Source organism: Saccopteryx bilineata, chromosome 8 (assembly GCF_036850765.1).
Source record: "Saccopteryx bilineata isolate mSacBil1 chromosome 8, mSacBil1_pri_phased_curated, whole genome shotgun sequence".
NCBI classification, from domain to species: Eukaryota; Metazoa; Chordata; class Mammalia; order Chiroptera; family Emballonuridae; genus Saccopteryx; species Saccopteryx bilineata.
Genome location: NC_089497.1, coordinates 20,899,065 through 20,914,029, shown reverse-complemented (window position 1 = coordinate 20,914,029; position 14,965 = coordinate 20,899,065). Strand labels below are relative to the sequence as shown.

Genomic DNA, 14,965 nt, shown 5'->3' with positions numbered 1-14,965 from the left:
AGAAAAGGTTGACGTCCCGCAAGAATGTCATACCATGAAGGTGTAAACGTAAAACGGAGATTACTTGTTGAAAACTGCTGCATTCCTGGCATGCGCGCACTTGCAGTACAGTTAACTTCCACGTATGGTTGTAGTTAATGTCCGGGCGATCCCAGTTTATTTTGAGCTTGCTGTGTTTTAGCTCTTTGAACCCTCAGCTGTCTTTTGGCCCCGGCCTCTGCGTTGTCCCCTGTGAAAGCTCCTTGGGGCTGGGAAGCCCTCGCCCCGGCAGCCAGGTGACAGGGGCAGGGTGGAAGCCCGCGGCGCGCGGAGGGCGCGGAGGGCGCGGAGCCTCTCGCATACCATTCCCCTCCCACCACCGTCCCACGGCTGGGAGGCGGAGAGGGCTTCCAACTTCGCGCCAATCCGCGGCCGGCCCTGCCCGGGGTCCCCCCTGCCGGGTGACCCGCCCGCCGCGGACGGACTTGGAGGAACTCGGGCGCGCTGCGCGTCACCGCCCGGGAGGCGAAGCGCTCCCCTCCGCCCCGGCCGACCCCTCCCTCTGCCCCCGCCGCCCAGTCCGCGCCCGGCCCGCAGCGCCTGTGATAGGGCGAGCCCCGGGCGCGCAGCGTGTGCCTGCGAAGCGGCGCCGCCGGCCCCGGCCAGGGCTCCGCTGCGCCTGCCGCTGCTCCCCGGCCCGGCGCTGTCATGCCCCCGGCGCGCGGCGGGCCGCTGCCGTCCCCAGCCGCCAGATAAGCGCGGGCCAGGGGACCCCCGGCGGGGCTGAAGATGAAGGTGCCCGCGCACGGGCTCCCGCGGATTGCCAGCCCCGCCCGCGCCCGCGCCCCGCACGGAGCCCGCGGCCGCCGAGGACCCGCCTTCGCCGCAGTAGCCACTGGAGCAGCGACACAGGCGGCAGCTGCGGCGGCGGCGGCGGCGCCGGTCGCGCGAGCGCGCAGAACCGCGGCGGCAGCTCGGGGGCCGCCGCTGCCCCGGCTGCCATGAGTTGTGCGGAGGTGATGTATCACCCCCAGCCGTATGGAGCGCCCCAGTATCTGCCCAACCCCGTGGCAGCTGCGACCTGCCCTACAGCCTACTACCACCCGGCGCCCCAACCTGGCCAGCAGGTGAGTCACCGGCCGGGCAGCCGGCCGGGGGCGGGGGCGGGGGACAGGGGCACCGCGAGTATCGGTCTGGGGCTCCGGCCACGTCCCGCCGGGACGCGTGGCGCTGAGGATGCTCCGGGACCCGTGGAAGCGCCCTTGAGCAGAGAGACATCAGAGGACAGGAGGAGAGGCGTTAGGAAGGGACCGGCGGCCGGGCGGACTGGTGGGGACTCGAAGTGAGGGATCACCTGGCTGGGGCTCCCCTGAGTGTGCTCAGCACCGGAACTCAGAGGCTGCCGTCACAGCCACCTAGCTCTTAGCGCTCAGTTCTCTGGAGCTCACCAAGGGCATCTGTCTTAGGACTATGTGAGTAAACTTCCCTTAAACCGAACATTTTGTTTCTTTTGGGAAGGTAGAGTGTTGCAGGGTTTTCTTGATTAAGCGGACGAAATGTGTCACTGACTACCCGGACAGCAGTGAGCTCAGGCAGTGGCCTTTTGGGGATTTTTATGGTGGAACGTGGGTCTAGTGTAATATCCATCAAACATTGCTAGAACTTCTTGCAGAGTGTGTCTTCTTCTGACTGCGACTTTAGAGGACAGGGATTGATCCCTAACTTCCTCGTTCACTTTTTAAAAAACTAAACCATTGGTTAATAACAGATATTTCAGGTGTACAATTCTATAATACATCTTCTGTCTGTTACATTGTGTGCTCACCACCCAAAGTCTAGTCTTCTCCTGTCGCCGTATATTTGACCACCTTTTACCTTCTTCATCCTCACCCCACTCTCGTTCTCATTTACCTTTAATTCCACCGTAGCACAGAAGTGTTACAGTTCAGTTTGTTGGAAGTATGTTGTGTGCGTACGTGTGTGTGTCCCCTTCTGGCTGAGAGGTAACCTTGAGTCACTGGTTCTCCACCATGCCCACAGTGATGGAAAATGCTGCTGATTAAAGGGGCTTTGGAACCAGGGAGATGGTACAGTTTCTTCAGAAGGGAGAGGAAGATTCTGGGAAATCTGGCAGTAGGTACCCCTGGGCTGGGCATTCCTCTCTGGACACCAGCAGAGTGTGTGTCAAGGCTTAGTTAGTGCTTTATAAAGCCCGTGTGAGTATGTGGCGCTGCGATATACCAAAAGAGGTTACTCAGACCCAGGCCTTGAGGGTGGATTGATTTAGTGAGACTTAAAAATTACACTAATGAAGACATTTATCAGGGACCTAGATATGGTTAGAAAATTACAACTCATTGAACTTATTGCCATATATATATGATATATATATATATATCATATATATATATATATCATATATATCCTTCCCTAGAAACTCTATGTTTTGTGATAGTTTTTAAGAAGTTTGGCTTTTTAATTAATCTGTCCTAGATTTGCACTGCTCCTCTTTGGAAAGAAATCAGAGCTTAAGTTTAGAATTTAGGGACTGTGAAATCCATCTGATTCATAAGGGAACCCACCTCGGATTGATCTGTCTCACAGTATGAGGTCCACATGGACCAACTAGGACAAGAGGAGAGAGAACCTCACTTTTTTTTTTACTATCATTATTATTATTTAATATTCAGCAGGTTCAGCGTTTCAGAGATTACTTTTGTAGAGGAGAATGGGAAAACATTTTGCAGTTTGTGGTCAAGGGTGACAGATTAAAACGTTTTGGTTATGTTGTTTGTTTTTCTTTGGCTCTGAATAGGAAATATATAAATAATGGAGAAAACTATTTAGTACAAGTTAGGCAAGTGAGGCAAAGAAGGGCTGCAAATGAGTTGATGTGTTTTATAAACACCGTCCCAGATGAGCCACCCTTTCCTCCCGTCCTTTCTTCCATCCCAGAGACTGGAGAGGCCTCCAATTATCAACTGGAATGTGGATGTGCAACAGGCTCAAACTTTACTAAACAGTTGGGAAGGCATTTTTTTTCCCCTTCAAAATAACTTGAGCCAGTAGGTGCTGTGAATAAGATTTTATTTTCTAGAGTTGTGAAAAGAATTCCATGAAAATATGAGTCTGCGATTGGGGATTAGAACTGTCATACTTTCTTGAGCTAGGAAATAATAAAATTCAGTATCAGAAAAATTAAAATGACAAGTCATAACATTTAGTTTTCAATAAGACATAGCTCCAATCTTTTTTTCCTTATTAAAATTCATTGCAGTGGCACTGGTTAACAAATTCATACAACGTTAAGGTGCGTAATTCTACAACACATCAGCTGAACACTGTTTTGTGAGTTTATCCCCCCCCCCCATCCTTTACCTAACATTTGCAATAGCCCTGAGACTCAGTCCGCAAATTTCTTTCTTTTGCTAAGACCATCAACAAACTGAAGAAGGAGCTTCTTCTGTTACCTGACTTGTCAACATTGACGAGTGGCACATATTAGTAAAGTAATAATCAGCTTGCACTATACCGTGGAATTCTGTAGATCTTGTTTGAGTAGCAGTGAGGCTGACTTGACCTAAATAACTTAGTTGAGAGATATGCGTGGAAATTTTCATGTTACTTTTACGAAAATGGCTTGTTAGAAATTTTTTTTTTTTAAATCCAATTAAGAAACTACTTGCCTATAACTGGCTAACACATTAAAAAAAAGACTTGATAATATAACTATTGTTCTTTTACTGTCGGGAGTTTATTTTGATGACCTATATTTTCTATTGGAAAAAAAGAGTAAATCAGGAAATTCTTATCAGGCTGACAGCATTTTTAGACTGTGTGGTGCGTGGGTGAAGTGGGACTAACACTGACTTGGCCCTAATGGAGTCATCTGAGAATACATATTTTGGTTGTTTTTGCATTCCATAAGGTTTTATCATTATTATCCATGAAGATTGTTTTCTCCGTACATGGGAAGTGACCTTTAATAGCATCTTGCCTGGGAGACAAATAATTAGGGTTACAACTTCTACTGCATTTGAACTGTTGAGGAGAAAAAAAGGAAAAAAAAGCAGAAAAAAAAGGATAGAATTATAAAGAATGCTTAGTGGTCCAGTTATAAAATATTAGAAAACAGAGCATTAAAGTTTTATATCACTTTTGTATTTAATTGCAGCGTGTCTTTGCGCTGATTTATTCTCGCTCAAATCTGTGTAGATCCGAAGTATATGTTTTAAAATGGTTCATTATGATGGATTTTAAACATAGGTATATATTTCCTTCTTAATATATGATCATATAGTTGAAAATTCTTTTTGAAAACAACAGAACTTTATACTCCAGACATTTGTACTTTCAGCTTTTTTTTTCTAACAGCACAAATGCACACTTGAAATTTTAAGCTACTTTTTTTATTGAACATGTACATGGTAGATGGGTAATAGGTTAGTATCTGAAAGCCATAGCTAACTGCCTTTAAATCCGGATGAACTGCAGTGTGTTATTCAGACATACAGTAGGCTAAATGAATCAAAGCAATATGTAAATATGTCTGAAGAGTAAGTTTTGTAGGCCCTGGTGTGAATTCCCAGAGGCTGCGTGGCTGTGCAAGAATCTCCCAGTGTGCTCTACAGAGTCCGGATTTGCTCAGGGATGCTAAGCCTCTTGCTCCCTGGGCTCACCCATTTTTTAAAGACTTAATACATCAGCCCCTAATATCTCAGGAGAACTCTTGACTGAGTCTCTCAGCACATGCTCTGAAGGCATGATGACACTGCAGAACGTGTGTAGAAAGGAATGCACTTGCATTCTAACAGTGACAGTAAGAACCAAGAAAAAAAACACATTCAAAATATGTGTCAGGAAAAATTGAGGAAATGATTCTCTTCATGCTCAGTGGATTCCTCATCTGAAATGCAGACAGTTTGTTGTTCTCTAACCCCGCCCTGCTCCCTGCGTTCATAATGTTGGCATCAAGAAGATGCTTAAAGCAAAGCTTTCAGAATTGGAGAGTTCGTCGATGGGGTAGTGGAAGCTGAGAACAATTCACTAGTTTTCTCACTGGGCAAAGGAATTTTTAACAATCATACATTGGGCTTTATATAAATCAGAGCACATTTACTCTGTCCTCTTCCAGGGTGACAGTTGCTGCCTGCATTCTTTCACTTGAAAGAATTCAATGTCCTTGGGAAGCAGAGCTCCAGTAATAAGTTTGTAAGGAGTTTTTTCAAACTCTTTCTCTGCATTCTGCCACCTCAGTCAGTCCATAAAAACTCTCTAAATTTCTGTTTTTCAGGACAATCAAACTAGAAGAACATGCCTCAAGCCCTCCTTTTACAAATGAGAATATAGGTAGTCATAGGACTGAGATGCCCTGCTAAATATCTCAAAGCTCATTGGCGACAAATTTAGAACAATCAGAATTCCCTGCTCCCCAATGGGGCCTCTTTCCACCATGCTATGCAGTCTCCCAAGATTTTTTCCCCATTTCACAAGAAGCTTAATCTTGTCTTTAGTGCTCCAAATCAACTTTTTGATAAAGAAGATTAATATGCAGTAGATTCTTTGGCCTTGGAGCTTGAAATTCTTTCCAAGTCCTTGGTAGTGTACTTTTTTAGTTTAGGCATTCCAAAGGCCTTTTGCAAGCATTTTGTATTATGTTAATGACTTTTGCTTTCCGTGTTGCATCTTTTGTTGATGAGGTAGAATGTCCACTTAGCAAATGACCATTTATTTATTTAAAATAGTAGGCAGAAAGTGGTATTAACTGTCAGCTTTAAGTGCCTCATAGATCATTGCTATTTCCACGTAAGCTCAGATTCATTAAGAGGAAAGAATACAATTAGATCTGAGGTAGTTTTTGATCCACTGTCAACTTATTTAAGGTGGCGGATCTAATTTCTTTTGCAACTTTAAACAAGAATGCAAATGGGTTTAAAAGAATTCATACAGGGCTTCTTTGAGAAAGAAGAGCCCCTATAATTCCATACTACACAAATTAACTTGACTCAGAGATTTAGAAGCTTATAGTTTCTCTGCAGTTTTATGCTCCCAAGAACTTTCCAGCCAGAAGATTCAAAGCTAGAGAAGAAAATTAAACTTTAAAATAACTAAACTGAACTATTGTCTCTGGCATTCAACCAGAGTGGAGATTACGGTACAGGCAGTCTTGGAATCTATAAAATCATGTGTAGTTAAGATATGTTCACTAGGAAACCAGATGCCAGGACAAGGTGACACTCTTTGGATATTTAAAGGAAGGGTGTTTTGGATAAATGCGAGGAAGCTTTACTTTACCTAGCACTTACTAAGTCCCACAGATCACAAAGTTTGGGAATGGCAAGGACATGTCCCATACCAAAGAAAGTGAGTGTCTTCAGAAGGTAGAATTATCCTGTGCACTGATTCTTTAGGCTGTTACAGAAGAGCTGCTAAGCTGACTCGATTAGGAAATACGTATATTTCTATCTTTTGTCTTTCTCTAGAAAGGGAATTTTCAATGAGACTAAAAATGTTAATTCTCACGATGCTTAGGGCAGATCCTAAAGCAGAAAATTTTTTTTAAGATTTTTTTTAAATTTAGAGAGGGATAGATAGGGACAGACAGACAGGAATAGATAGGGACAGACAGAGAACAGACAGGAACGGAGAGAGATGAGAAGCATCAATCATCGTTTTTCATTGTGACATCTTAGTTGTTCATTGATTGCTCTCTCATATGTGCCTTGACCGTGGGCCTTCAGCAGACTGAATAACCCTTTGCTCGAGCCAGTGACCTTGGGTCCAAGCTAGTGAGCTTTGCCTAAACCAGATGAGCCCGTGCTTAAGCTGGCGACCTCGGGGTCTCGAACCTGGATCCTCTGCATCCCAGCCCGACACTCTATCCACTGTGCCACCGCCTGGTCAGGCAAAAATTTGTGTAAAGAAATTTATTTATTTATTTATTTATTTATTTATTTATTTATTTCAGAGACAGAGACAGAATCAGAGAGAGGGATAGACAGGGACAGACAAACAAGAACGGAGAGAGATGAGAAGCATCAATCATTAATTTTTTGTTGCAACACCTTAGTTGTTCATTGATTGCTTTCTCATATGTGCCTTGACCGCGGGCCTTCAGCAGACCGAGTAACCCCTTGCTTGAGCCAGCGACCTTGAGTCCAAGCTGGTGAGCTTTGCTCAAACCAGAGGAGCCCGCGCTCAAGCTGGTGACCTCAGGATCTCGAACCTAGATCCTCCGCATCCCAGTCCGACGCTCTATCCACTGTGCCACCGCCTGGTCAGGCCTCCAAAACACTGATTTTAAAGAATCCATGCACCCCTATGTTCATTGCAGCGTTACTTACAATAGTAAAGATTAGGAAGGAGCCCAGGTGCCCATTGGTAGATGAGTGGTTAAAAGATCTCTGCTATGTTTACACAAGGGGTTGCTAAGGAAATCTTACCTCAGTGACAGTATGGGTGGATCTAGAGCAGGAGTCCCCAAACTTTTTACACAGGGGGCCAGTTCACTGTTCCTCAGACCGTTGGAGGGCCGGACTATAAAGAAAACTATGAACAAATCCCTATGCACACTGCACATATCTTATTTTAAAGTAAAAAAACAGAATGGGAACAAATACAATATTTTAAATAAAGAACAAGTAAATTTAAATCAACAAACTGACCAGTATTTCAATGGGAACTATGCTCCTCTCACTGACCACCAATGAAAGAGGTGCCCCTTCCGTAAGTGTGGTGGGGGCCGGATAAATGGCCTCAGGGGGCCGCATGCGGCCCGCGGGCCGTAGTTTGGGGACCCCTCATCTAGAGCATATGATGCTAAGTGACATAAGTCGGTCAGAGAAAGACAAATACCATAGGATTTCACTTATATGTGGAATATAGTGAACAAAATAAACAAAATAGTAACAGACTGAAAGATACAGAGAGCAGGCTGACACCTGCCAGAGGGGAGGGAGTTAAGGGGCTGAGTGAGAAAATTGAGGGGATGAAGCAGTACTAATTAGTCGCCGCAGAATAACCACATATATTCAGGTTGCAGCCTGGACAATATGGTCAGTGTTGAGATAACTGGTTATGGGGCCTGGTGGCGCTTGGGGCAGGAGAGGGCAGCTTTCTATAGAATGTATGGTTTCCTGACCATGTTGCTGGACGTCTAAACTGGTATGGAATACTATTGAGTGCAAACTGCGGTTGAAAATAATAAACTTTAAAGAGAAAAATGAAAGACACAAAGTTCTCTAATAGTTGAATTGAATATCAGTCTCTGGCAGAGACAAGTGAATGAAATAATTTCAGGCCAAACTGTGCCTTGAATCTTCCAAAAAGCATATCGTTATGCAGCTGACCTCCTGCTTTAACTTTCATTTAGGAAGATCCTCAAAGTGCCTTGAACCCTTAGACCCAAACATCTGCTGCTAGAAACAAGTCAGAAATACCGTATTGATAGGTAGTTTAGTGGATACCGGACTTATGCCAGTAATTTACAAATGTTGTCTGAACCGGGGTAACTAAACTATTTTTCCCTTATCTCATACTTTAATATAGGGAGAGAGGGAGAAAAGAATGACCTAAAACAAACAGGTGTCTTTTGCTTTAAAAAGTACATTGTTTTAGTATGCCAAAACACCTGTCCATGTGGGATTTAGTGGGGGGCCTCACAGGATGCATTCTTTCTCGTTACTCTGAAGACAGATAGAAGACTGACCGAAACTAATTCCTAGAAATTGGGTCAGATTACCCATTTCTGGAAATGCATTAGTCTTCAGTGGTCTGTAGGGGTATTTTGGCTAGTGTCCTGCAAAATCAGATGAGGCAGCCAATGGAAGAAACAAAATTAAGTGTGAATTTTTCGAGAGCTCCAGCATGTTGCTTATTAGGATATAGAATTGGAACTGGGCTCTAATATAGTCAAGTCAGAATTCCTCATTTTCGGAAGAGGAAGCGGAGGGCCAGAGGGTTTCTCAGACTAGTTTCAGCTCAATAATCTCTCTCACTCCATTCTATTTTTCTCCTTTCCCATCTAAGTTTCCTTAGAAACAAGAAAATAATTAGTAATTTAGTTAATGTAGTAACTAACCTTCTCACTTTTCTTACTTTTAAATTTCTGAATATTAGCTACTTGGAAAAATAACACAAATTAGGCCTATGGATAATCACAAGATTTCCTTTATTTTCTATTGCCCTTACTACAATGTCTTCCCAATGTATAGAGACAGGCTGACTTTCACCTTCGTGGCTCACAGTCACTGCATAATTACTGACGCAAAATAGGAATTAATTGACAATTCAATGAATAACAAAGTTTTAGAAAATGAAATTGTACTCTAAGTCTTGTCATAGGTTTATATAAACATACTAGAAATTTACACATCAGAACAGTTGTTTCATTTGTAGTAGTCAGTTTGAGAGAGAACACAGACTGTTCTTTTGTGATCGTTGATTTAAATGTTTTGGGAATGAAAATTTTGAAATTCTCTCTAAGCCTGTGGCATATTTTTTTGAACATCCTCAAAACAGGAAAATTTTCATTTTGGAAGAGATGGGTTCGATTTTTGATAGTGACTAGAATCATTGAGGGCAAGTGTGCTAAAAAAGAGATAATGTTAATATTATTTTTAATTTGTCCTTCCAACTGTTAAGAACAAAACAAATTTAGGCCCTGGCCAGTTTGCTCAGTGGTAGAGCCTTGGCCCGGCCTGTGAAAGTCCCAGGTTTGATTCACAGCCAGGGCACACAGGAGAAGCATCCATCTGCTTCTCTACCCTTCTCCCTCTTCTTTCTCTCTGTCTTTCTCTTCCCTTCCCACAGCCAAGGCTCCATTGGAGCAGAGTTGGCCTGGGAAGTGAGGAAGGCTTCATGGCCACCACCTCAGGCACTAGAATGGCTTTGATTGCAGTGGAGCAACGCCCCAGAGGGGCTGAGCATCACCGCCTGGTGGGCATGCCAGGTGAATCACCTTTTGGCACATGCAGGAGTCTGTCTGTCTGCCTCTCCACCCCCCACAATCTCCCCCTGCTTCTCACTTAGGAAAACAATTATATATATATAATATATTATATATATATAATATATATATAATAAATTTGTGACCTAACTTCTTTCTCCTGCCCCATCCATCCGTAACCAAATAGGTTAAGGATCAACATTTCAAGTATCTCTGAGATATATTTTTAAAATCTGTTATTGGTGTGAATTTAGAAAAAAAATATGATCAAAGAGCAACGTATTACTTTATTGACTTTACCATTTGGAAACAGTGACTCCTGGCTAATATTATAGGCTACCCTTCTCAACTCCAAGCATGTTTTGAACATAAAAAAGAAATGTTGCGTTTAGAGAAGACAGGCAGTAGGAAAAAAAAAAGTCATAAAGCTGTTTCCAAATATCCAGTGATTCGTTAAAATACTTCAGTTTCCTTAGGAAAAAGTTTCCACACATGCACAGTAATCATTTGGCATTTCGTAGAGTTAAGCCTTGGGGAGTTAGTGGTATTTGGCTCCTGACATGGAAGTCTTTCTCTTGTCAGACAAACCCTTTCCCCTGCACATTCCTGGGCGAGTTTGTTTCTGTTGCCCTGATGGCAGGCTGCTGCGAGGTGCTGGGTATGGTTTGCACTGCCCAGGCCGCCTCTCCCCGCTCCTTGAGCCTCTTCCTGAGCCAGTTTGCACTTGTTGGCTGTTCACTTGCTCATTGTTTCACTTAACTTGAGTGTCATTTTACCTGGACAACAATTGTCATTACTCCGAGAGATGGGGATGAGTCAGTTAATGGGCATTAAATAACCAACTTGTAGTTTTTGAAGATTCTTTGGATGGCTCCTTTAGTTTTGTTAAAAATTCTTCAGGGTCCCCCTGAGAAAAGCATGAACATTTCTGAAAGAGTTGAATTTTGAGGGAAATGAGGAGTGCCTTTTGAGAAAAGTGTGAGCTAGATTTGGCCTTTTGATGTTGATTCGGGAAATCTAGGTTTAGATGATTTGAGATTTATTCGTTTTGAATTTTCTACGTTGTTCTCAAGAGAGAAGATAACACCAGTAAAGTTTTATTCCAGGGAGCAAACACTAAGTAATACAGAAAAGCCCACATGAGAAACATTTATAGTTTAACAAAAGGCAAAGAACTGATTTATAGTCACTAAAGCACAGGTCACGAGAAGTAGTTGAGGCTTCAGTCTACGGAGAGAGTATTAGGATGTTGTGAATGTCAGTATATGAATCAGTTACTGTTTTAATTCCTTCTTCTGTTTTCTTTGTGCTCCCACTCAGTGTTTGAAAAATGTATACAAATTAAATGTTAGCATTTTGCATAGCTAGCAGGCCCTTAGGATGCTTCAGAATTCTCCCTTTAAAACATTGATGTTGATGGTGAGGCTTTAACTGTGTGTGTGCATGTGTGTGGTGTGTATGTATTGTGAATGTAAATATTTAAATTGATTCACTATAATTTGTGAAAATTAACCCAACTGACCTGAAAAAAGCACAGGAGGAAATGAATGACAAGTATTCCCTTTTTTCCTGCCTGTTGGAAGATGTATTATAGGCTCCTTAATCATTTTTTTGTTTGGTAGTTTCCAAGAAAATTTATTTAATTATGTAGACCTGCCTTAAAGAATTGAGAAAGCAAAAAAAAAAGTATATTTTATAATCCAAAAATTTTTACTGAAATATAAGAGCCAATATATTTTTATAGAATCATAGGAGTTTGCATATCAAAAGGAATACTCTATTACTACATATTTATATAAATTTATATGTGTATAAACAGACATGATACATGTACCTAAAATATAAAGAATATACAGAATCATTAAATCTATCAAGAAAAGAATGATTTTTTGTAAATAGATTAATAAAAGGTATTATGATACAATAGCAGATTTTGCTCAATTTTCCTCCATTTTATATTGAAAAATATACAATTTTTAGATTATTTTATTTGAATCTAGCCATTCAACAATGGTTTAAAGAGAATAACAATTGTTTTGCATTCAGAAAATTGTGTAATCTTAAGTAGATAGAAAACTATAGATAAATTCAACTGCCATCAATTTAAAAATTAAATATTTTATTATTGGGGTAGGTCATAATACTGTCTACATTTATACAAAAATTTTTAGTTTACATATATAAAAGCTTAATTAGTTATATTTCATCTAATGATTATTAACTGGAATAAAATAAAACAGCTTTTCATTGGATAATTAATACAGCAAGGGCTTTTTTATTTAAAAAATAAATGTTGAAATTGAACAAATGAAACAATAACTACAAAACTCAGTTCTCACAAACTGATGCTGACTTGTACATTAACATAAAAATGAAATCAGTTTCTTAAGTAATAATGAACTCTTGTGGACACTGCAGATACTCTGTAGATAGGTTTTAATTTATTCCTATATAAAAACAGAGCTCCCTTTTTAACCATAAGTTTTTTCTTTTTTTTTCTTCGTTTAATCCCTCCATCATTCCCTCACCACCCCTCTCCCGACAGCTGTCAGCCTGCCCTCTCTCTATGATTCTCTCTGTCTCTATTTTGCTTGTTAGATCATCATAATCATTCGATTCTACATAAAAGTGAAATCACGTGGTACTTGTCTTTCTCTGACTGGCTTATTTCACTTAGCATAATGATCTCCATGTCCATTCATTATGTGGCAAAGGATAAGATTTCTTGCTTTATTACTGCCAAGTAGTATTCCTCTGTGCAAATGTAGCACAGCTTTTCTTAGCCACTCATGAACTGGTGGCTACTTGGGCTACTTCCAAATCTTGTCCAGTGTAAATAATTCTTCAGTGAACGTTGGGTGCATATAGTCTTTCAAATTAGTTTTCTAGTTTCTACAGATATATTCCCAGGAGTGTAATGGTGTATGGTGTAAGAAGTTGGTCTGGTTTCATGTTTTTGTAGGTATCTGTCTATTATTCCCAACACCATTGTTGAACTTTGTTCTTTTTTCTCAAGGTTGTTGTTGCTATTCAGGGCCTTTTGTGTTTTCATATGTATTTTTGAAATAATTGTTCTAGTTCTGTGAACTCCATTGGTATCTTGATAGGAATTGCATTGAATCTATAGATTGCTTTGGGTAGTACAGACTTTTTAGTGATGTTAATTCTTCCTATCCATAATCACAGTGTATGCTTCTTCTTATTTGCATCTTTCTCAGTTTCTTTCTTTAGTGTCTTATAATTTGCTGAGTACAGTTTTTTACATTCTTGGTTCAATTTATTTCTAAGTATTTTTTTTTCTTTTTGAAGCTATTATGAATAGGATTGTTTTCCTAGTTTCCTTTTCTGATAGTTTATTATGGGTGTATAAAAATGTTACTGATATATTTATTTTGTATCCGTCTACTTGACTGAATTCAGTTATTAGTTATAATAGTTTTTTGGTGTCATCTTTAGAGTTATCCATATACAGTATCATGTCATATGCAAATAATGACAATTTTACTTCTTCCTTTCCACTTGAATGCCTTTTATTTCTTCTTGTTTGATTGCTGTTGCTAGGACTTCCACTACTATGTTGAGTAAGACTGGTAAAAACAGACATCTCTGTCTTGTTCTCGATCTTAAGGAAAATGTTTGTAGTTTCTGCTCATTGAGTATGGTGTTCGCTGTGTGTTTGTTCCCACTTTGCTGAGAGTTTTTATCATAAATGGGTGGCTGAATTTTATCAAATGTTTTTTTCTGCAACTATTGATATGATCATGTGGTTTTTATCCTTCATTTTGTGTATGTGGTGTATCACATTTATTGAATTGAAGATATTGTACCAACTTTGCATCTGCAGAATAAATCCCATTTGATCACGGTGTATGATCTTTTGATTGTATTGCTTGATCTGGTTTGCTAACATGTTATCGAGCATTTTAACATCTATGTTTATCAGGGATATTGGGCTACAATCTTCTTTCCTTGTAGAGTCTCTATTTGGTTTTGGAGTTACAATAACCCTGGCCTCATAAAATGAGCTTGGGAGTCTTCTCTTCTCTTGAAGTTTTTGGGATAGTTTGAGAAGGATAGGCATTAGTTCTTCTTTAATGTTTGGTAAAATTCACCCTTGAAGTCATCTGGTCCAAGACTTTTGTTTGTTGGGAGTTTTTTGATCACTGCTTCAATCTCCCTAGTTGTAATCTGTCTCTTCAGATTTTCTGATTCTTCACAATTTAGTTTTGGAAGATAGCATGTTTTTAGGAATTTATCCATTTCATCCAGGTTGTCCAATTTGTTGGCAGATAGTTTTTTAGACTATTTTTTTTTATAATTATTTGTATTTCTTTGGTGTCAGTTGTAACTTCTCCTTCTCCATTTTGATTTTATTTATTTGGGTCTTCTGTCTTTTTTCCTGATGAGCCCCGAGAACAGTACCGTGATTTGACTAACAAATTGTAATACTCATTTAACTTTATAATAGAATTTAAAGCTAGGAGTAACTTTAGAGGTCATTTAGATCAATCCCATCATTTCTGTTACTGTGGTGTTTTTACTTTTGCAGTTAAATATAAACATGTTCAAGGCTTTGCAAAGCAGACTGTAAGAAATATAACCAGTCATTACAATCACCTAGTCATCAGCAAGACATATACATGCTGTTATCTATTTATCAACAAGTGATGATATATTGGCACACATTTTAAATAAAAGAGCAATACACATATTTACAAATAGCAGCCCCTAAATAATGACCACCAGCTCATATTATACCTGGAACATTTTAGGACTCACCTCACACAAGAACAACATATTCATTGCTAAGAGAAAGTGTTTAATTCATTGAATGATGCATTTATAATTTGGGGTTATAGATTTTGAAGCTAGTAATTACCTTAGAAACATAAAAGGCTGGGTTATGTGTTTTGATAACCTTTTCAAAATTATGTGTTGACTGAGTATTCTAGAACGATTTGTTTTTTCTATTCACGTTCATTTTCCAGTGTGCATGTTTTACTAAAATTAAAAACTGGGTAAAACAGAGGATCAGGTTTT

General features: G+C 40.4%; 1 protein-coding gene across 5 annotated transcripts in view; it reads left to right on the top strand.

Moving 5' to 3' along the window:
• The first annotated feature begins 973 nt into the window (after window positions 1–973).
• The window catches only part of VGLL3 (vestigial like family member 3), a 48,103-nt gene continuing 34,111 nt past the window's right edge, over window positions 974–14,965 (top strand). For 3 of the 5 annotated variants that reach the window (XM_066241022.1, XM_066241023.1, XM_066241021.1), the window contains exon 1: window positions 981–1,106. In XM_066241022.1, the coding sequence (XP_066097119.1) occupies window positions 981–1,106 (126 nt within the window). Of the gene's footprint in view, window positions 1,107–1,187; window positions 1,452–14,965 lie in introns of those variants that run through there. The other 2 variants (XM_066241026.1, XM_066241025.1) reach the window with 2 other exon arrangements.